General features: G+C 41.8%; 1 protein-coding gene across 1 annotated transcript; it reads left to right on the top strand.

Moving 5' to 3' along the window:
• Nucleotides 1-646: 646 nt before the first annotated feature.
• LOC139416768 (cyclin J) lies at nt 647-21,232 on the top strand. The gene is made up of 6 exons (XM_071165825.1): nt 647-781; nt 1,688-1,800; nt 7,184-7,394; nt 7,514-7,813; nt 20,413-20,572; nt 20,868-21,232. The coding sequence occupies exons 2-6, from the start codon at nt 1,732-1,734 to the stop codon at nt 21,220-21,222; spliced, it is 1,095 nt and encodes a 364-aa protein (XP_071021926.1). The 5' UTR covers nt 647-781; nt 1,688-1,731; the 3' UTR covers nt 21,223-21,232.
• Nucleotides 21,233-22,177: the final 945 nt, after the last annotated feature.

Genomic DNA, 22,177 nt, shown 5'->3' with positions numbered 1-22,177 from the left:
TTTTTGTTCAGTATACATTACTTTCCAGCCATTCAATTCACACATGAAGTTGATTTATTCTGAAATTGCTATTTCCTGTTCTGATGTAATAGCTGATATTACTCATGGGGCACCTTTCTTTATTGAAAATAACTTGCACCTGCTACTTTAGAATAAGAGTTATAGAAATATTAAAGCCCAGGCTACGTTGTATTAGAAGGAATTTAATTTCAGATCGGATTCTAATTCACAAAAATGTGAGTTATTTCGCAGACATTATCCGTTATTTAGTGTTTTCTTCCAGCAATTTCTGACTCAGCTGTGATCAAGAGGCTCATCCTATCACATATCCTTGGGACGTCCCTAACCCATTGAAGTTGAAATATAAAATGTTTAAGGTAAGGGTTAATTTTAGGGTTAGGTAAGGGTTATGTTATAGTTAAGGTTAGGGTTAAGGTTAGGGTATGGACGTTCCAAGGATCCAGGATTGCACTATTCGTGACCAAAACGTTATCACTGTTGACGTCTATGAATCGTGGCCAGTGATTGGATGTCTCTGGTGTGTAAGGGGAGTTTCAATTGGCAGCAGCGCTTTGAGAACGTTTTATCATGAGTTCCCATTGCAACAGCACTCTTGGGACTGCTCGCATGCCTTAGCTGAGCTGCCATCGACTGTCTCGAGTATCTTCAACAATGGAAGAATCATAACTTTATGTCAACTGGAAAACTCACGGCTATATCGAGTTTTTGAGCAAAAGTCAGCTGTGTAGTTGTATCACGCGTTTAAGTGTGGCGTGTAGGGGTAAGTCTTGAATAGTCGGGGGTTGGTTTGTCTGATTTGTCGTATTTTTGGCCAATGTTAAATTTCAATTTGACTCAACACTTGTCATTTTTATATAGGGTAGTAGCCAATAGTCACCTCAAGCTGATTATCTTGAAATCAAGGTTGAGGTTTGTCATGTGTGTGAACTTGTAGCAACTAGTGTATTACTCGCTTCGTAGTTAGGTTTGCACAAATTATCTCATTTACACACACGAAAACAGCGGTTTTGGCTCCACTGTTACCAAATTCTACTCATTAATTTGCTTGCTGATTATTTTTTCCTGAATTGTTGAATAGTATAGCTAATATGAGCGTTTTCTAAACTTAATTTATTTGAAGGTCCAATGTACTCAAACGTAATTTCCATTATTGTGTGTATATACTTCCACACTGAGGTTGGAATGATGCTGTGAAAGTTATGGTAATGTAAGCGCTGTTTTTAAATGTAAGCCTGAAATTGCAGCCTGTTTTGGTAGGATGGAGTTTTGGCCTGCCTGGTAAATTTAGTTAATAGACCAATAAGAAAGAGTTCCAAACCTCTACGCCAATAACAGCTAGTTTTCACTTTTCACTTCACCACTTGGACCACCGCCAGATAGTCCTAGAAATATTATTGCCTAGAAAAATTATTGCTTGAAAAAATTGCTCTTTGGTTAGCTTTTTTGTGTGTTTTTGACCATTTTAATTGGCAACAATCACAATAAGGTACTTATTGTTACCCAGAAATGATTTGATATTGAGATAAAAATGGCTGTACTTGACCTTTTTTAATTGAAAATGTGTCAATAGTAAAAATGCAGAGGGAAAATAGGCGAACATTGTGGTTCACTGCTGGAATTACAGCTATGCAGAATTTAACTGTTGTCATAACTTTTGACTCTTTAGACTGGACAATTTGTGCCTCCAGAAATTTCTACAAGATTGATTAAATGGAGCTTGAGGGCCAATGGTGGAAAGGACAACTTGCTGGAGATATATACCAGGCTTTGCGCTACAAAGTAAGTATGCTGTCATATTTCAAAGTGGAGGCAATAACTGCCTACATTAGTGTAATATTCCAAAAGTGAGAGCTGTTGACCTGATGTATTATATTAACACACAGGCCTACAATACATGGCTGATCATAGTGAAGTTAAAAATGTGACTGTCCAGTGTTTTTTTTTAATGCGTGTTACACACACACACACACACACCAGTCAAAACACCTACTCATTCAAGGGTTTTTCTTTATTTAAAAAAAACTATTAATAATAGTGAAGACATCAAAACTATGGAGTCATGTAGTAACCAAAAAAGTGTAAAACAAATCCAAATATATTTTATATTCTTCAAAGTAGCCACCTTTTGCATTGACAGGTTTACACACTCTTGGCATCCTCTTAACCAGCTTCACCTGGAATGCTTTTCCAACAGCTCCCACATATGCTGAGCACCTTTTGGCTGCTTTTCCTTCACTCTGTGGTCCAACTCGTACCAAACCATCTCAATTGGGTTGAGGTCGTGTGACTGTGGAGACCAGGTCATCTGAAGCATCACTCTCCTTCTTGGTCAAATAGCCCATACACAGCATGGAGGTGTGTTGGGTCATTGTCCTGTTGAAAAACAAATGATAGTCCCACTAAGCGCAAACCAGATTGGATGGCATATCACTGCAGAATGCTGTAGTAGCCATGCTGGTTAAGTGTATCTTGAATTCTAAATAAATCACTGACAGTGTCACCAGCAAAGCACCATCACATCTCCTCCTCCGTGCTTCACGGTGGGAGTCATATATGCAGAGGTCATCCTTTCACCTGCTCTGCGTCTCAAAGACCCAGCAGTTGGATCAAAAAAATCTTGAATTTGCACAAATCAGACCAAAGGACAGATCCCCACCAGTCGAATGTCCATTGCTCTTTCTTATTGATGTCATTTGGTAGTGGTTTCTTTGCAGCAATTTGACCATGAAGGCATGATTCACGCAGTCTCCTCTGAAATGTTGATGTCTTGAACTGTGTGGCATTTTTTAGGCTGCAATTTCTGAGGCTGGTACCTCTGGATAAGTTCATTAGAGTTAACTCTGGGTCTTTCTTTCCTGTGGCGGTCCTCATGAGAGACAGTTTCATCATAGTGGTTGATTGTTGTTGCGACTGCACTTGAAGACACTTTCAAAGTTCTTGACATTTTCCGGATTGACTGACCTTTATCTTAATCTTGTCTTGTCTTTATCTTGTCTTTGCTTATTTGAGCTGTTCTTGCCATAATATGGACTTTGTCTTTTACCAAATAGGGCCATGTTCTGTATACCACCACTACCTTGTCACAACATAACTAATTGGCTCAAATGCATTAAGAAGGAAATTCCACAAATGAACTTTTTTACCAAGGGACTGGGAACTTTATTGAAATGCATTCCAGGTGACTACCTCATGAAGCTGATTGTGAGAATGTCAAGTGTGCAAAGGTGACTACATGATTCCAGATGTATTTCATCATTTTGATGTCTTCACTATTATTCTACAATGTAGAACATTGTGGAAATAACGGAGAACCCTGGAATGAGTAGGTGCCCATGCTGAGGTTGGAATATTATTGTGTAATGGCTGTTTGAAAAGTCTGCCTGAAATTTCAGCTTATTGTGGTGGGATGGTGTTTTGGCCTCTGACATCACCAGAGAGTAAATTAGTTAATAGAAAAATAAATAAAAGCTAGTTTTCAGTTTTCCCACTCCCAAACAGTCTTATCAAAATTATTGCTTGAGAAATCTCACAGCACCCCCCTTACACCGACTCCTCTAGCTCTGACTTTGCTGATAGCTACTTTGACGAAAAATGTACTTATTTCGACTGATGTGGTTATTCCACCTAGCTAGCTTAAGATCAATGCACTAACTGTAAATCGCTCTGGGTAAGCGTGTCTGCTAAATGAGTAAAATGTCAAATGTAAAGTAGTGTCGTCACGATACCAGAATTTTGACTTCAATACCAGTTTTAGTATCACGATACCACGGCAAAAAAAAGAGTATTAGACTAAGTCACAGAATGGCACTTAATCTAGACACTCAGCTACTGCTCTGTTCAATCTTTTGAGTTCAATATCATGACAATTTAAATTCGATTTCAGACAGCCCTGTATGCATTTAATGAAGTAATCATATAATTTAATTAGTCTTTAGTAAAAAATTAACAACAACAATAACAATGTATTTGAATGGTAAATCTCTATTGATAAACAAGGTAAATCAAGATTTAGTCTAGGCGGCCTATTCACAATGCAGGTCAATGCATTTTCAATAGGGGTGTGTAAATGCATTGAATTATTGAGCTTGTTTTCGCTAATTTCATGTGGCTATAGATGACAATCTGTTTCCCTTCCATTTGCGTAGAAATAGCCATCTCTACTTTTTAGAAAAGGGCGCGCTGTCTCTTTTAAACCCATTATTGACGTAGGCACATGCCCACACAGTTGAGTTCTGTGAAGAAGAGAATTGACAGATGACGGGGGAAATTATCTTCTCCAGGGTTCTGGTCTAGAAGCACGGCTTCAACTGTCCCTACAGTGTATTGTAGTTTAACTGACATCCGGCCCAGAAATACAATTTTCATACATGGCCACATAGAGAAGTCAGATTTGAAAATGGCTAATTGGACACTTTTTAGTCATCACCTTTGTGAGGCCGAGATATTAACATTTTACACTGAACAAAAATATAAACGCAACAAGAAAAGTGTTGGTTTCATGTGCTGAAATAAAATATCCTAGAAATCCATAAAAAGCTTATTTCTCAAATTTTGTGTATGAATTTGTTTATCCCGTTAGTGAGCATTTCCCCTTTGACAAGATAATCCATCCACCTTACAAGTGTGGAATATCAAGAAGCTGATTAAACAGCATGATCATGACACAGGTGCACCTTGTATTGGGGACGATAAAAGGCCACTCTAAAATGTGCAGTTTCGTCACATAATGCCACATGCTGACTTCAGGAATGTCCACCAGAGCTGTTACAAGATAATTTAATGTTAATTTCTCTACCATAAGTCGTTTTAGAGAATTTCGCGGTACATCCAACCGGCCTCTCAACTGCACGTGTAACCACACCAGCCCAGGCCCTCCCATCTGGCTTCTTCGCGTTCAGCCGCCAGCTGAGGAAACTGTGGGTTTGCACAACCAAAGAATTACTGCACAAACTGTCAGAGAAAGTCTTAGGGAAGCTCATCTGCGTGCTTGTTGTCCTCACCAGGGTCTTGACCTGACTGCAGTTCGGCGTCGTAACTGACTTCAGTGGGAAAACTGCTCAACTTCGATGGCCACTGGAGAAGTGTGCTCTTCATGGATTAATCCCGGTTTCAACTGTACAGATGGCGTTCATGGCGTCTTGTGTGCGAGCGGTTTGTTGATGTCAACTTTGTGAACAGAGTGCCCCACGGTGGTGGTGGGGTTATGGTATGGCCAAGCATAAGCTACGGACAACAAACGATTGCATTTTATTGATGGCAATTTCAATGCAGAGCTACCATGAGATCTTGAGGCCCATTGTTGTACCATCACGTCATGTTTCTGCATGATAATCCACAACCCCATATTGCAAGGACCTGTACACAATTGCTGGAAGCTGAAAATGTCCCAGATCTTCATGGCCTGAATACTTAGACATGTCACCCATTGAGCATGTTTTGGATGCTCTGGGTCGACGCGTACGACAGCCTGGACTCGCCAATATCCAGCAACTTCGCACAGCCGTTGAAGATGAGTGGGACAACATTCCACAGGCCACAATCAACAGCCTGATCAACTCTATGTGAAGCAGATGTGTCAAGCTGCCTGAGGCAAATAGTGATCACACCAGATACTGACAAGTTTACTGAGCAACACCTCTCCTTTTTCTTAAAAAAAAAAGGGTCTGTGACCAACAGATGCATATCTGTATTCTCAGTCATGTGAAATCCATTGATTAGGGCCTACTGAATTTATTTCAATTGACAAATTTCCTTAAATAAACTAACTCAGTAAAATCTTTTAAATTGTTGTTTTTATATGCATGTATGTATGTATTTGTAGTGGTGACTTTGTTGCTGCTTGCTCTGCTTTCTGTGCACAAGTGTGGGTGTAATGTTGGTCTGTTATAAACCGGATGCAAACCAGATATAGACGGTCCATGAATCGGCGTATGCGAACGTGAGTAAATTACATAGAAAACAATGGGACATCTTGGATGCAGCCTCCAGTTCTTATTATACCTCTGATCTTTAAATGTGATGGAGAGACTATTTAAAGGTGCAATATGCAGAAATTGCTCTGCCATTTCGGGATTGCTAACGTTTACGACAAAACGAGCAATCGATAACTGTAGAGAATTATTGTACCATCTTAACCACGGTGAAATAGATATTTTCAATAACCCAAAATATTTTATTTTCAGTTTGAAATTGGTGTACAAAACAGAGATGCAAAAACTAAACTTAAGAATGGGAAGCATAGACACAGTGCACAGAACAGATCTACTGCTTCTTAGATTAGCTTTCAATGAGATCTATAACTCACATTTCTATGTGAATTTGGTCAGGTCACCCAATAGGTTTTTGGTGACAATCAGCAACTTCTATGCAGCATGAGTGAGGAGCTAACATGTTGCAGTCTAGACTCCTAGTCCTCTAGCAGTGTGTAAGTGGATCAGGCGAGAGGCACGAACGGTGAGCTCGCGCTATAAGGGGACATCGGCTGGCCTGATAGACTTGAACCTCTCAATAAGTATATGATGTGAGACTCGTGGCAGAAGTACCGAAAGTAACATTCTATGTTTTTCATGTTCTAGTATCTAGAGCAGTTTCGGTATACTGTGCAACACTACTAAGAAGGAATTTGTTTATTTTTTATCCGTAAGGTTAAATTGCTACTATTTGATATAGGACGCATTTGAGTGATGAGGCTAAAGCAACCGACTGCAGACAAAAGTCGAGGCGGGTGCAGCTGTGACTGCCAAAAGTGAATCGGAATACAAATTGTATTTCTACGATTCCAACAGTTAAAACGTGGCCATAATCGCTTGTGGACAGACGCGTAACATAAAATGGTATCGGAGCGTCTCTCAACATACGGTGGGATGAGACGACTAACAACTTCCGGTGCCCTGATTTTTTTTCATCACTTATCATTTGGACTGTCACGATATCGTTGCATCTTTGGAATCTCTGAAGTGGAGGAGACATCTGGCCCATAGACTTACCCAAAACTGTCAGTTTCTGTTTAGGAGGTTAGGGATGTCGCTAGTCTCGTTGAATATCTTTTCTCATACTTCTACCCCCAGATCTTTAATGGAGCATCTGAAGCAGTCACACATTTTAGATCTGGTTGGCCAAGATTACAGATCTTATGTATTGTTTACTCTTTTTTTTTCTTCAGGAAATCAAGTTGCCCTCCTACAAAGGCCAGTCCCCCCAGCTCAACCTCAGGCGCTACTTTGCAGACCTCATAGCAATCGTAAGCAATCGCTACCGGCTGTGCCCAACAGCCAGACACCTTGCCGTCTACTTGCTGGACCTTTTCATGGACCGCTATGATATAACGGTGCAACAGCTTCACATGGTCGCACTCTCCTGCTTGCTTTTGGCTAGTAAGTTTGTCAGCTTCCTTGCAAGCCTCTGCTTGGCCAAACTTCTAATTGCTATGGTCCACCCAGCCTATAAACTCAATTTTTCTGTGTGCCTTGTGATTATTTCCCGTCCTCTACAGGTAAGTTTGAGGAGAGAGAGGACCGAGTTCCTAAGCTGGAGACTCTTAACAGCCTGGGCTGCATGAGCTCCATGAACCTGGTGCTGACCAAGCAGGGCCTGCTGCACATGGAGCTCCTCCTGCTGGAGACCTTCCAGTGGAACCTGTACCTGCCCACCGCTGCACACTTCATAGAGTACTACCTGTCCATCGCTGTCAACGAGGCGGACCTTCACGATGGCTGGCCCATGGCGTGCCTGGAGAAGACTGTGCTCTACATGACAAAGTATGCTGACTACTTCCTGGAGGTCTCCCTTCAAGGCAAGTTGAAGTTCTGTTGCTGCTTCACTTAATTAATTTGATACAGCAGTAGCAATACAGGGATATAACATCTACAGAAGAGACAGGAATGCCTATGGAGGAGGTGTTGCTGCATATATTCAGAGCTAGATTCATGTAAAGATTATCGAGGCTCTCATGTCTACCATTGTTGTGTTGTGGTTGCAGGTTCACCTGCCTTATCTAAAGTCATATTTTAGGGTGCTGCTCTAGGCCACCAAGTGCTAAGTCAGTATCTGGATAATGTGTGACATGCTTGATAATGTGTGATGTTAAGAGGTCTATTTTTTGGGGGGGGGGATTTAGACTGGTTTTCATCAAGCTATCCACTCAAGAGGAAGCTTCTTACTGTAACCAGTGCCTGTAATCTGGCTCAGGTTATCAATCAACCTGCCAGAGTATTTACAAACAGCACAGGATCTACATCATCCAAGTGTATTGGTCATATCTTTACTAATGCTGCATAACTTTGTTCTAAAGCTGTATCCACACCCAATGGATGTAGTGGCTATATCCAGAAAAGCCAAGGTTCCAAAGGCTGGGCCTAAAATAGTGTATAAGATCCTACACAAGATTTTCTAGTGACGCCTATGTTGAAGATTTGTTGGTTTGTGTGTAATGAGGAGCATCCAGATGCTGCACTTGATGTATTTATGAAATTGTTTCTTCCAGTTATCAATAAGCATAAGTGGTGTAACGGACCGTAGTTGATCCGTGATCACCCCCCACCCCACAGTTTTGCACACATGTGAACCGCGGATCAATTGCAAAGTTCAACCACGTTAGTGTGGAATACAGTTTTACTGCCGCTGTTACTTAAAAAAAATAAAAATATTCCCTACATCTTGATGCAGTGAAAGGATAGACAAGACGGAGGTTGATTTGAGTTGAGTTGTGTGTACTATTCATGTGAACGGGGCATGTTGAATCCCAACGAATCAATCCTGGATGCTCGCGTTGCGAAAAGCAAAGAAGAAAAAAGAGCAGTAACAGCCATGGAGCTAGCGGAGGAGCTGAAGAACTGGAAAAGCCTCCCGCTTCATTTAAGTCTCATGTATGGGAGCATTTTGGCTTCCCTGTCAAATATGATGACGGAAGAAGGGTGGTGGACAACACCATTACGGTGTGCATGCGTTGTGCCGCAAGAAAGCCATATGAACATGGAAATACATTGAGCATGGCCACACATTTAAAGTGTCATCACCCTGTTGTCAGCCAACTCAGCCAAGAGACAACTTCTCACCACAGTATTTTAAGCAGCCTTTTGCTGCAGAGTCAGACCGGGCTAAAGCCATCACCAAATCTATTGGGATGTTTATCACTACAGACATGAGGCCATACTCTGTTGTGGAAAACAAAGGGTTTCAAAATATGGTGAAAGTGCTTGAGCCAAGCTATGAAATCCCCTCGCGTACCCACTTCAGTATGAAGATAATGCCAGATATTTATGAACAGGAAAATATCAAAATTGTCGACTATTTATCCAAGGCATCCTCTGTTGCCCTCACCACAGACGGGTGGACCTCCAGGGCAACGGAAAGCTACGTGACTGACTGCTCACTACACCACAGAGGAGTGGGAGATGCGAAGTCCGGTGCTACAGACACGCCCCCTCAGAGTCGCACAGGCACATCTGGCGCAGGTACTGCTCGGAGCAGTAGCAGAGTGGAAGCTAGAGAGGCCCAATGGCAATATCTCAACCACCACAGATGAGCCAAGAACCAAGTAAATGCAGTGATAGAGGCTGGATTTGCTTTACACATGTGATCAATTTGGCATCCTAAAGGGGAATCTGTGAACCAGATGGACTGCCTCCTTGGGAGGATCAGGAAGTTGGTGGCTTCCTTTTTCCACCGATGCACAGCAGCCGCTCGTGCTTAAGACCAAGCAAGAAACGCTACAGCAACTGACCCACAAGATCATACACAATGTCACAAGATGGCGCTCCAACATGTCATAAGTAGAGTTCCATCTTGAGCAGCAGGCAGCTATATATTCTGCACAGACAAGAAAGAAAAAAAAAGACATCTTCACCTTGTCTGATGATGACATGAAAGTGGCAGAGGAGGTCCTCCAGGTGCACAAACCCCTCGAAACAGTTCCAACCCTATTGAGCACTGAAACTGCACTGTCTGTGTCCATGATCCTACTTCTGAAAACAAGGATTCTACAATCCATGGCCCCAAGTGAGGAAGACTGCACCATTATCACTAGAGATATCAAGGCTGCCATAAGAGGTCCTGAACCCCAGAGACCCCCCCCCCCCCCCTCCCTAATGTACAGGACTACCTTCATAGATGGGGCGGTAGGTAGCCTAGTGGTTAGAGCGTTGGACTAGTAACCGAAAGGTTGCATCTACTGCACTGGATCCAAGGTTCAAGTCCCTGTCTCACCTAGACCCTGCCCTACACCGGAGGACATAGTGATCTCACCAGTGAGATTGTGGCCACTGAAGAGGTAAAAATAAATAGTGAATTACTTAAATAATATACTGCAGTCTAATTTTAGTCTATGCTATTTAGAATCATCAATTTTTGATGTGAAATGCTGACTTTTAAATGTTATTGCCACGATTATAGTTCTATGAAAATAAATAATTTGTTAGTTTAATAGATCAAGTCTTTTTTTCTGCAGGGTCAAGTCACAGAGCTGACAGGAGCAGACTTGGAGGCATCTCCTCCACAAAATAATTTGGCCATGAAGGAGCTTTTCGGGGAGACCTTTGCGAGCAAGGACACAGGCAAGACGTTTGCCAACACCATCGAAGAGGTGGCATCCTACAAGGCAGCAAGCGGCGTTCCCACTGGCATGGTGGAAAAGCAATGAGTGTAAATACCCTCACATTGCCATGATGACAAGAGGTTACCTGACTGTGCCTGGCACTTCAGTTCCTAGCTAGCGGGTGTTCTCCACAGCAGGGGACATAGTGACTGCAAAGAGGTCTACCCTCTCCCCAGACAGTGTAGACTTCATCTTTTTGAAAAAGAATTAAGTTATTAGCTCAGGTCTGCTTTGCTTTCTTTACTTTTTTTTTTTTTAAGAGGACAGGCTATTTTTCATTCACTATTGTTCCAAGGAAGAAGGTATCATGCACTTTGCACTTTAATTTAACAATTGAGTGTTGAATATTTTATTTTAATATTTTATTTAAACATTGAAAAGTTACTTGCTTCAAGTGTTCTTTAAGTAATAAAGGGAAAGCAAAGTTTTATGTATTTGTCTACATTGTTTTCTTTTTTTCTTTTCTGAAATGATCCAATCCGTGACTCAAAACCATGAATTTTGTGATCCGTTGCACCACTAATAAGCATGCACCTATTAAGAAACTGACTGCTAAAACTGTTAAGCCCCCCTGGGTTATTGAGGAATGGAAACTTTATGGTCGAGAGAAATTAAGCAAAGGAGAGCCTTCGTTAGAATGGCCGACCATTGTAAAATGAGAAATTGTGATTTTAAACTGAACAAAATAAAATGTATTAAGAAACAGAGAAATTATATATATAAATTACTCCAAAGCTTTTTTTCCAATTAGGTATAATGCGACTTTAAATGAAATAATGGCAAGAAAGACTAATTCAACTCCATCTTTCATTGAATCGGATGGCTCATTCATCACAAATCCTATTTTAATGATTTCATTGGCAGAGTGGGCACACTGCGAGCCATCATTCATGCATAAAATACCTAATGAAAGAAAAGCATTGTAATTTTGTAAAGTTAGCGTGGGAGAGGTGGGAAAATGATTGCTGTCCGTTAGGGATGACCCCATTTTAGTCGACTGGTCAATAGGCTGTTGGTCGACCAATACATATTTAATTTCTTTGTCGAGCAGTTGCAAAAAACATAATTGTATTTATTTCATGGCACATGTCTTGATGTCTGTCTCAGTGGACTAATCCATTGCGGAGGCTGCAGGGATGGCACACCAGTAATACATTTACCGTTGATTCCCATTTCTATTCTGCAATGTTTGTTTGGTTACCGTCATTTCTGTTAATGCATTTTAATATATTAGTCTTTTACAGTGGACATGTTTGCAGTGCGCACAACCTAGGCAACACTTGTGAGAAACAAGTTTTGGTTTATTTCATTCCATTTATTGTATTTTGTTTTAAAGGGGTCCTGTCAATGTTGAGTAAGGGATGTAGACTTATACAGTGCGTTTGGAAAGTATTCAGACCCCTTTTTCCACATTTTGTTACAGCCTTATTTTAAAATAAATGTTTCCCTCAATCTACACAAAATGCCCCATAATGACAAAGCAAAAACAGGTTTAGAAAAAATGGAAATGTGATATTTACATAAGTATTCAGACCCTTTACTCAGTACTTTGTTGAAGCACCCTGTATTTAGTTTTTCCTATTTTTCTCTGCAGATCCTCTCAAGTGCTGTCAGGTTGGATGGGGAGCGTTGCTGCATAGCTCTTTTCAGGCCTTTCCAGAGATGTCCGAGCTCTGGCTGGGCCACTCAATGACATTGAGACTTGTCCCAAAGCCACACCTGTGTTGTCTTGGATGTGTGCTTAGGGTCGTACCTGTTGAAGGTGAACCTTCACCCCAGTCTGAGGTCCTGAGTGCTCTGGAGCAGCTTTTCATCAAGGATCTCTGTACTTTGCTCCATTCATCTTTCCCTCAATCCTGACTAGTCTCCCAGTCCCTGCCCCTGAAAAACATCCCCACCATGATGCTGCCACCACCATGCTTCACTGTAGGGATGGTGCCAGGTTTCCTCCAGACATGATGCTTGGCATTGACCAAAGAGTGCAATCTTTGTTTCAGAATCTTGTTTCTCCATGGTCAGAGTCCTTTAGGTGCCTTTTGGCAAACTCCAAACAGGCTGTCATGTGCCTTTTACTGAGGAGTGGCTTCCATCTGGCCACTCTACCATAAAGGCCTGATTTGGTGGAATGCAGCACAGATGGTTGTCCACTGAGGTACTCTAGAGCTCTGTCAGCGTGAACATGGGGTTCTTGGCCACCTCCCTGACCAAGGCCCTTCTCCCCCGATTGCTCAGTTTGACCATGCGACCAGCTCTAGGAAATGTCTTGGTGGTTCAAAACTTCTTCCATTTAAGAATGGAGGCCACAGTGTTCTTGGGGACCTTCAATGCTGCATGTTTTGGTACCTTTCCCCAGATCTGTGCCTCGATACAATCCTGTCTCGGCGCTCTATGGACAATTCCTTCGACCTCATTGCTTTGTTTTTGCTCTGACATGCACTGTCAACTGTGGGACTATATATGTGTGTGTGTGTGTGCCTTTCCAAATCATGACCAATCAATTTAATTTACCACAGGTGTACTCCAATCAAGTTGTAGAAACATCTCAAGGATGATCAATGGAAACGAGCTGCACCTGAGCTCAATTGCTTCTCATAGCAAAGGGTCTGAATACTTATGTAAATAAGCTATTTCTGGTATTTATTTTAAATGTTTTAAATTTGTTATGATTGTTTGTAGATTGAGGAAAAAACACCTGATTTAATCAATTTTAGAATAAGGCTGTAACGTAACAAGGTGGAACAAGTCAAGGGCTCTGAATACACTGTAAATGTGCCCATGGAGCTTCTGATTCTTTTTTTCTTCACCTCAAATGGCAAGTAAACTGTTTTTACATCCATTGAGTGACAATAGTTCCTCCAATGTAGCCTATTTGTAAAATATTCATATCCCTTGTGCGAATAGCCTACAGCTGTGTCAGTCCGAAGTTAACTGGCTCGGGAGACTGAGGGTCCAGAATTTTGATGTTGCAAGTTGATAGCCTGTCTGTCTGCAAGGAACTTGAAGCACTATGTGTAGCCAATGTGATTTATTTTTTATCAGGTTATTTTCTATCTGCAGGCTGCAATGTAGTTATTTGTTGGCTTTATGTAGGCTATGTTTACATAGTACATCATTTCTTAATCACATGACGTGGAGGTTCGGGTACAGGTTTTTGTCTTGATCTCTGGCTCCCTCAAGTCATTTAACTTATTTAATCACTGTGCTTAAAGCGTCAGACAAGCTCAGCAGCCTACATATAGTTGATTTTATTAAAACACATAGGGTGTTTTATATCTGGAAAAATGCACTTTAACATTTCGACCACTCGATTGGTCGAAAGAACAGACAACTCTTGGTCGACCAAGATGTTTTTGTTAGTCTGGGACAGCCCTACTGTCCAACAATGAGAAACCACCTGGTATTGACAACCTACACTACATGCCCAACAGTATGTGGACACATGCTCGTCAAACATCTCATTCCAAAATCATGGACATTTGGAGTTGGTCCCCCCTTTTTGCTATAACAGCCTCCACTCTGGGAAGGCTTTCCACTAGATGTTGGAACATTGCTGCTGGGACTTGCTTCCATTCAGCCACAAGCATTAGTGAGGTCGGGCACTGATGTTGGGAGATTAGACCTGGCACGCAGTCAGCATTCCAATTCGCGAGAAACCATTTCATTATGGACCTCACTTTGTGCACGGGGGGGCATTGTCATGCTGAAATAGGAAAGGGCCTTCCCCAAACTGTTGCCACAAAGTCGGAAGCACCGAATTGTCTAGAATGTCATTGTATGCTGTAGCTTTTAAGATTTGAAAAACAGCCCCAGACCATTGTTGTTCCTCCACCAAACTTTACAGTTGGCACTATGCATTCGGGTAGGTAGCATTCTCCTGGTAATCCGCCTCTCCTGGTAATCCACCAAACCCAGATCTGTCCATCGAACTGCCAGATTGTGAAGCGTGATTCATCACTCCAGAGAATGCGATTCCACTGCTCCAGAAAGCAATGGCGGCTAACTTTATCACTCCAGCCGATGCTTTGCATTGTGCATGGTGATCTTAGGCTTGTGTGCGGCTGCTCGGCCATGGAAACCCATTTCATAGAGCTCCCGACGAACAGTTATTGTGCTTATCTTGCTTCCAGGGGCAGTTTGGAACTCGGTAGTGAGTGTTGCAACCTAGGACAGACGATTTTTACACGCTACGCGCTTCAGCACTTGCCGGTCCCGTTCTGTGAGCTTGTGTGGCCTACCACTTCGCGGCTGGGCCGCTGTTGCTCCTAGACATTTTCACTTCACAAATACAGCACTTACGGTTGACCAGGGCAGACATTTGATGAACTGACTTGTTAGAAATGTGGCATCCTATGACGGCGCCACGTTGAAAGTCACAGATCTTCAATAAGGCCAATGTTTGTCTATGGCAATTGTATGGCTGTGTGCTTGATTTTATACACCTCTTAGCAACTGATGTGGCAGAAATGGCTGAATCCACCAATTTGAAGCGGTGTCCACATCCAGTTGAAGTCGGAAGTTTACATACACCTTAGCCAAATGCATTTAAACTCAGTTCACAATTCCTGACATGTAATCCTAGATAAAAATGTGTCATAGGTCCGTTAGGATCACCATGTTATTTTAAGACTAAAATGTCAGAGTAATAATAATAATTTATTTCTACTTTTATTTCTTTCATCATATTCCCAGTGGGTCAGAAGTTTACATGCACTCAATTAGTATTTGGTAGCATTGCCCTTAAATTGTTTAACTTGGGTCAAATGTTTCGGGTAGCCTTCCATAACCTTCCCAAAATAAGCTGGGTGAATTTTGGCCCATTCCTCCTGACAGAGCTGGTGTAACTGAGTCAGGTTTGTAGGCCTCCTTGCACGCTTTTTCAGTTCTGCCTACACATTTTCTACATAGGATTGAGATCAGGGCTTTGTGATTGCCACTCCAATACTTTGACTTTGTTGCCATTTTGCCACAACTTTGGAAGTGTGCTTGGGGTCATTGTCCATTTGGAAGACCCATTTGCGACCAAGCTTTAACATATCCACACAATTTTCATCATGATGCCATCTATTTTGTGAAGTGCACCAGTCTCTCCTGCAGCAAAGCACCACCACAACATGATGCTGCCACATCTGTGCTTCACGGTTGAGATGGTGTTCTTCAGCTTGCAAGCCTCCCCCTTTTTCCTCCAAACATAACGATGGTCGTTATGGCCAAACAGTTCTATTTTTGTTTCATCAGACCAGAGGACATTTCTCCAAACCGTAGTCTGGCTTTTTTATGGTGGTTTTGGAGCAGTGGCTTCTTCCTTGCTGAGCGGCCTTTCAGGTTATGTCGTTATAGGACTCGTTTTGCTGTGGATATAGATACTTTTGTACCCGTTTCCTGTTCTGGGATTGATTTGCACTTTTTGCACAAGTACGTTCATCTCTAGGAGACAGAACGCGTCTCCTTCCTGAGCGGTATGTCGGCTGCATGTGTAACCAATGTGCAATGGCTAGCTAGTTAGCGGTGGTGCACGCTAATAGTGACATCACTTGCTCTGAGACCTTGTAGTAGTTGTTCCCCTTGCTCTGCAAGGGCCGCGGCTTTTGTGGCGCGATGGGTAACGATGCTTTGTGGGTGACTGTTATCGGTGTGTGCAGAGGGTCCCAGGTTGGGGCGAGGAGAGGGACGAAAGCTAAACTGTTACACGTGGTCCCATGGTGTTCGTACTTGCGTACTATTGTTTGTACAGATGAACGTGGTACCTTCAGGCATTTGGAAATTGCTCCCAAGGATGAACCAGACTTGTGGAGGTCTACAATTCTTTTTCCTGATGTCTTGGCTGATTTCTTTAGATTTTCCCATGATGTCAAGCAAAGAGGCACATAGTTTGAAGGTAGGCCTTGAAATACATCTACAGGTACACCACAAATGATGTCAATTAGCCTATCAGAAGCTTCTAAAGCCATGACATCTTCTGTAATTTTCCAAGCTGTTTAAAGGCACAGTCAACTTAGTGTAGGTATACTTCTGACCCACTGCAATTGTGATACAGTGAAATAATCTGTAAACAATTGTTGGATAAATTACTTGTCATGCACAAAGTAGATGTCCTAACTGACTTGCCGAAACTATAGTTTGTTAATTAACAATATATTTGTGGAGTGGTTGATTCCGACCTTAGTGTATGTAAACTTCCGACTTCAACTAATGTATAAATACATTTTGAAAAATACTGAGGATGATAACGGACGATGTTGCCACTCCTTTTTGCCACATCTTTAGAGAAAAGTGTTTGTTCACAGACCTGGAGGGAAGTCATGCTGCTATCCAAAAATGTTTAAGCTCCCCTTCCTGGCTTCTAACAGCCTAACAATCAGCTTGCTTCCAGTTCTTAGCAAACTTATGGAAAAGATTGTTTGACCAGATATAATGCCACTTCTCTGTGAACAATTTAACTGACTTTCAGCACACTTCTAGGGAAGGACACTAAACATGGACTGCACTGACACAAATGACTGAAAGTTGGTGATACTGATAAGATTGTGGGAGCTGTGTAGTTAGCTTTTAGTGCCACCTTTACTATTGATGGCGTAACATAGCTCTCTATCCATGATATTATCTAATAGAACGGTATTTTCTTTATTGGAAGCTTCTCTAACGTAAAACATGTAAAGTGTGGTATTTCATAAGGGAGCTGTCAAGGCCCTTTTTACTGTTACACTATACATGTCAGCACCAGCTAGTGAAGTCATTGCGGCCCTAAAGAGTTGGGTTCAATTTTAGAATAGGTGGCTAGGAATAAACTAGCCCTGAACAGATCGAAAAGCATTATTTAGTACCAAACACACCCAAGGTACTGGACCTCAGCTGAATCTGGTAAGGAATAATGTGGCTGAGCAAGAAGATACTAAACTTCTTGTTGTTATATTAGATTGTTTACTGTCATGGTCAAAGCATATTGATTCTATTGTTGTAAAGATGGGGGGGGGGGGGCTGTCTGATAGATGCTTTGCTTTTTTTAACACTCATGCATGCAAACAAAAGTAATTTTGTCATTTTTATTAGGATCCCCATTAGCTAATGCTGTAACGCTAGCCAAGCTTCCTGGGGTCCAACACCAATTAACAAGACATTACAAACAACCACAAATTAAGACTCCACAAACATTCAATTAGACAAGCAATTAGACAATAGACAGTTAAAATACCTGTCAGGAAACACTAAACATTTCAGTTGATGCTTTCTATTTCCTGTCCAGTCATATGTTTTATCGCATTAGATGTTTTATAAAAAAAAATTCCGGTGAATTTACTTTTTGCCTGAGAAATATGGATTGGTAAAGAGTTCCATTCAGCTGTGGCTCTTTATAAAACTGTAGATTTAAGGCGATTTGTCCTTGCCTTGGGTTGTCTTAGCTGCCCTGGTGGTTATGCGTGTTGCTAGTATGTACTAACTGGCCTGAAAAATACTGTTTAAAAAAATTAAATAATAACATTCCTAAAGAAAATCCGAAGACTGGATATTAATTTGTTTTTAATGTGAAGCAATGATGGATTTGGATAATATTCATACGGATAGAGAAATTAAGAGCTAATCTGGCAACCCTGTTTTGAGCAATTTTGAGCTTTTTTTCCTTTGCTGCAGGAGACCATATAACTGGACAGGACTCAGTGTGACAGGACCAGGGATTGAATCACCTGATTCAGTGTGCTAGATGATACATACTCTGAACATTCTTGTAATAGCAATTCCCTTATCCATCTAAATGACTGTGTTCTGACCATGATAAAGCTGTGTCCAACATGACGCCTAGTAGTTTTTTTTTCTCACTTGCCCTACTTTTTTTCCCCTCCATTTTTTTTTTTATCTAGGCAATTCAGTTAAGAACAAATTCTTATTTACATTGACGGCCTACCGGGGAACAGTGGGCTAACTGCCTTGTTCAGGGGTAGAACGACAGATTTTTACCTTGTCGGCTCAGGGATTCGATCCAGCAACCTTTTGGTTATTGGCCCAACGCTCTAACCACTAGGCTACCTGCCGCATTCCACATGCATTCTATTCATCGACAAATTCAATTGGGGATCATCAGCAAGCATAGATCTTGAACCAAATACAAACCATTTTGTTTTAGAAATGTTCAATGCCAATTTGTTCATATCAACCCACTCCGACACCATTCTTAGTTCAATGCTTATTACATCTGTTAGCTCATTACATTCTGATGCTGCGCGATACACTGTAGAGTCATCAGCATACATGACCACTTTTGCTTTGTTCATTACTGAAGGTAAATCATTAGTAAAGCTGGAGTAGAGAAGTGGGCCTAGGCAGCTTCCTTGAGGATCACCACAGTGTATCTTTACTGTTTGAAAAGCTACCATTTTAAAGAATACTTTATGCCTTCGCCTGGATAGATAGCTTTCCATCCAGGATAGAGCTGCAGACTTAAAACCATAATATTTGAGTTTACCTAGTAACAGTTCATGATCAATTACATCAAAAGCAGCACTGAAATCTAGCAACACCGCACCAACTAACTTCCTGTCATCTATACTCTTTAACCAATCATCTGTCATTTGTGCTAAGGCCGTACTCGTAGAATGCCCTTTGTATGCATGCTGGAAACCAGTTATCAGACCATTACATGAGAAATAATCCTTGATATGTACAGATACAATAATTTACTTAAGCTTATAGGACAACTATTAGGATCAGTGAATGCAGAGCTCCTGCAAGCTCTGTATTTGTTGCATCTTGACTACTGCCCAGTTGTATGGTCGGGGGCGTCAAAGGACCTAGAAAAGCTGCAGCTGGCTAAGAACAGCACCACATCTAGCCTCAAATGTAGACGGAGGGCCAATGTCAACAGCATGCATGTCAGTCTCTCCTAGTTCAGAGTGGAGAGACTGACTTTTTACATGCACACCAATATCCCGTTATTATTCATGTTAAAAGCTTGTGTCCCGGTTATGAGAAACCTGGATAAGATACTGTGGCATGTAAACGTTTTATCCCGTTTCCTGTTTTTCGCAGGTTCGGTCTAGTTAACACTGGTAAAGTTGTCTGTTTTTGTTTAGAGACCGGGTGCTCTGTTCCTGGAGAGATGTTGTCCTGTAGGTACCCATGATGGCGCTGACAGAGGGGGCCGCCTTGCTTGTAGTCCTTGTTTTTCACAAGCATTTCGCTACACTCACAATAACATCTGCTAAACATGTGTATGTGACCAATCAAATTTGATTTGAGGTTTTTGCTCCATCCCTAATCTAGCACACCTGATTCAAATAATTAGCTGCTTGATCAACTGAACCAGATTAGTTACAACTGGTGTCGGCGTGAACCTACAGGAGGGTAGCTCTCCAGGAACATAATTGGAGCACTGCTCTACACACCCACACATTATACTTTAACTGTTTTCTTTAGCTACAACAGAGAAGTGTGTACATACCAAAGCACTTGAACATTTGAGATTAGTCCTGCTAATTTCTTTATTTTTCTTTTCTTGTATTTTTTTGAAGTAGTTGTGGTGTTCTTTGGTCAATGTGTACTAGTGTTGCTGTTCTTGTCCATTCATGTAATGTTTTATGTTCTGTTTTCTTCAAAAGCTAATGGGGATCCACATCTTTTTATTTTCGTAAATCATAACCGGTATTTCAAGGTTTTTCAAACCAGTGTTTGCCTTCTGAAAATATGTTTTTTAAATTTTTTTTTAGGAAGAACAAGAGCGTAATGTCACCTTTTGCAGATGCAGCTAGCCTTGTTGCACAATATTCTGGTGCAATACATGGTGATGATTTAATGACTTGCTCTTATTCCAGATCATGTGTTTCTGAGGTTCGCCCCGTCACTGGTGGCAGCTGCCTGTGTGGCAGCCTCTCGCATCATCCTGCGCCTATCCCCTTCCTGGCCATCTCAGCTTCAGCGCCTCACCGTATACAGCTGGGATCACCTTGTCCCCTGTGTAGAAAAAATGCTCATGTGAGTGTCTGTCCTCAGCTGGCCTTTCTTGCCTGCTGACAAATACTGTCTAACACCAGGGCCGTGTTTATTAAGGCACACCTTACCAAAAACGTTTTGCAACTGGGGGGGTGGCGGCAAGTCCAGGGAGTCTCTCTCTTCAGTATGTTTTCTTCCGTTTGGTGGCTAATGACCTTGCTGCAACCTGAGAAAATAAGTCAACTCTTGCCATAATCTTAGTAACATGGTTGTAGAATTGTGCAGCAGGCTTGACAGGTTGGTTGTTTGAATGTCACTTTTGGTCTTTCTTTGTCAGTGCTCATGACAGCGACGTGAAGGAGGCCAACAAGCAGACATGCCAGCCACCCGGTCAGCAGCTGGGCCAGACTGGGTACCATACCCCTTGCCAGACAACCACCACCATGCCGCCTCAGTACCTGCACCAGACCAGCATCCAGTACCCTCAGCAGACCCTCCAGCCTTCCCTAGCCCCAGGCCATGGCCCGGCCTCCTATGTATCCCACTCTGCCACCCTGCAGGGCCCTGGTGCCCCGCCACACAGCCACCCCCAGACCATCTCTGCTGGTCTGGATGGCAAGGCCAACATTCCAAGCAGAGCCTACCAGGTCAATATGCACTATACCTGTGCTGCTCCCTGTTTTGATAGGTGATGGCTGGATCTCCAAGGTAGAGCTATGACAGTATGGGAAGTAAAAGTGCGAGCGACTGGATGGGTATGTCGTCTCTTTGGATTAGACTAATTAGCAGGACCAGGTATGTTTTTTTTTTTAAATTCGAGAAGTTATGATGCGACTTAAGCACTTTCTTCTATGGTAAGATGTGCAATATAATATTCCACAAATGTGCAATATTTGTCATGTATCATTCAGGTGCTAACCTGCCGAAGGTGTGTTCTTCTTTTCAAAACCAATATGATTGAGTTATCACCAAGCATGGTTGTCATGTGCAAAGGGTTGTTTTCCCAACACTCTGCATTAGCTATAATTTAATTGCACTATAGACAAGAGACTGTGCTGCATTTATTTAAGCTAAGATGCCTCAGAAGCATTGAATGTATGTTCTCTTTTCGTTCCCTGGCGCCATGAGTAATAATGGGAATCTTATATCAGTATTGAACTCGAGGAATTACTTTTGTAGTAAGATATGGTAGTTTGATAGAGGAACCCGCATCACTCTGCCAGAAACTACCTCAAATGTTAACGTTGACTAGCCGCACCTTTGCTCTTGAACGGTGCTCTCTGCAATGTTCAGGAAGTATAGTTTTCATTGTTGTTTTGTGTTTCGAGCACTAATTTGGAGGGAATGTGTCATGTCAACACCTTCCTGTGCATGCGGAATGGCAGCGAGTGCTGTGTACTTCTAATATGGTACTTTTAAATAAAATGCCTGTCAGTTGTACTTCTGGTATATTTTTTAATTATGCATCAATATTATTATTATTATTCTGCTAATGCCAGTAGTATGTATATCAATTGGCCTTATAGGCATAAGGCTTTATGCATACATCAACAAATATTGCCTAAAACATTTCACAAACCATATTGTGAACTTGAAAACATACCGGATATGTGCTAATCAAGGGTTTAACAAATATAGGTTCATGTT

This window comes from Oncorhynchus clarkii, chromosome 1 (assembly GCF_045791955.1).
Source record: "Oncorhynchus clarkii lewisi isolate Uvic-CL-2024 chromosome 1, UVic_Ocla_1.0, whole genome shotgun sequence".
In the NCBI taxonomy this organism is placed as follows: domain Eukaryota; kingdom Metazoa; phylum Chordata; class Actinopteri; order Salmoniformes; family Salmonidae; genus Oncorhynchus; species Oncorhynchus clarkii.
Note: the sequence above shows the minus strand (reverse complement) of the source record. Positions and strands in the feature narration are given on the sequence as shown.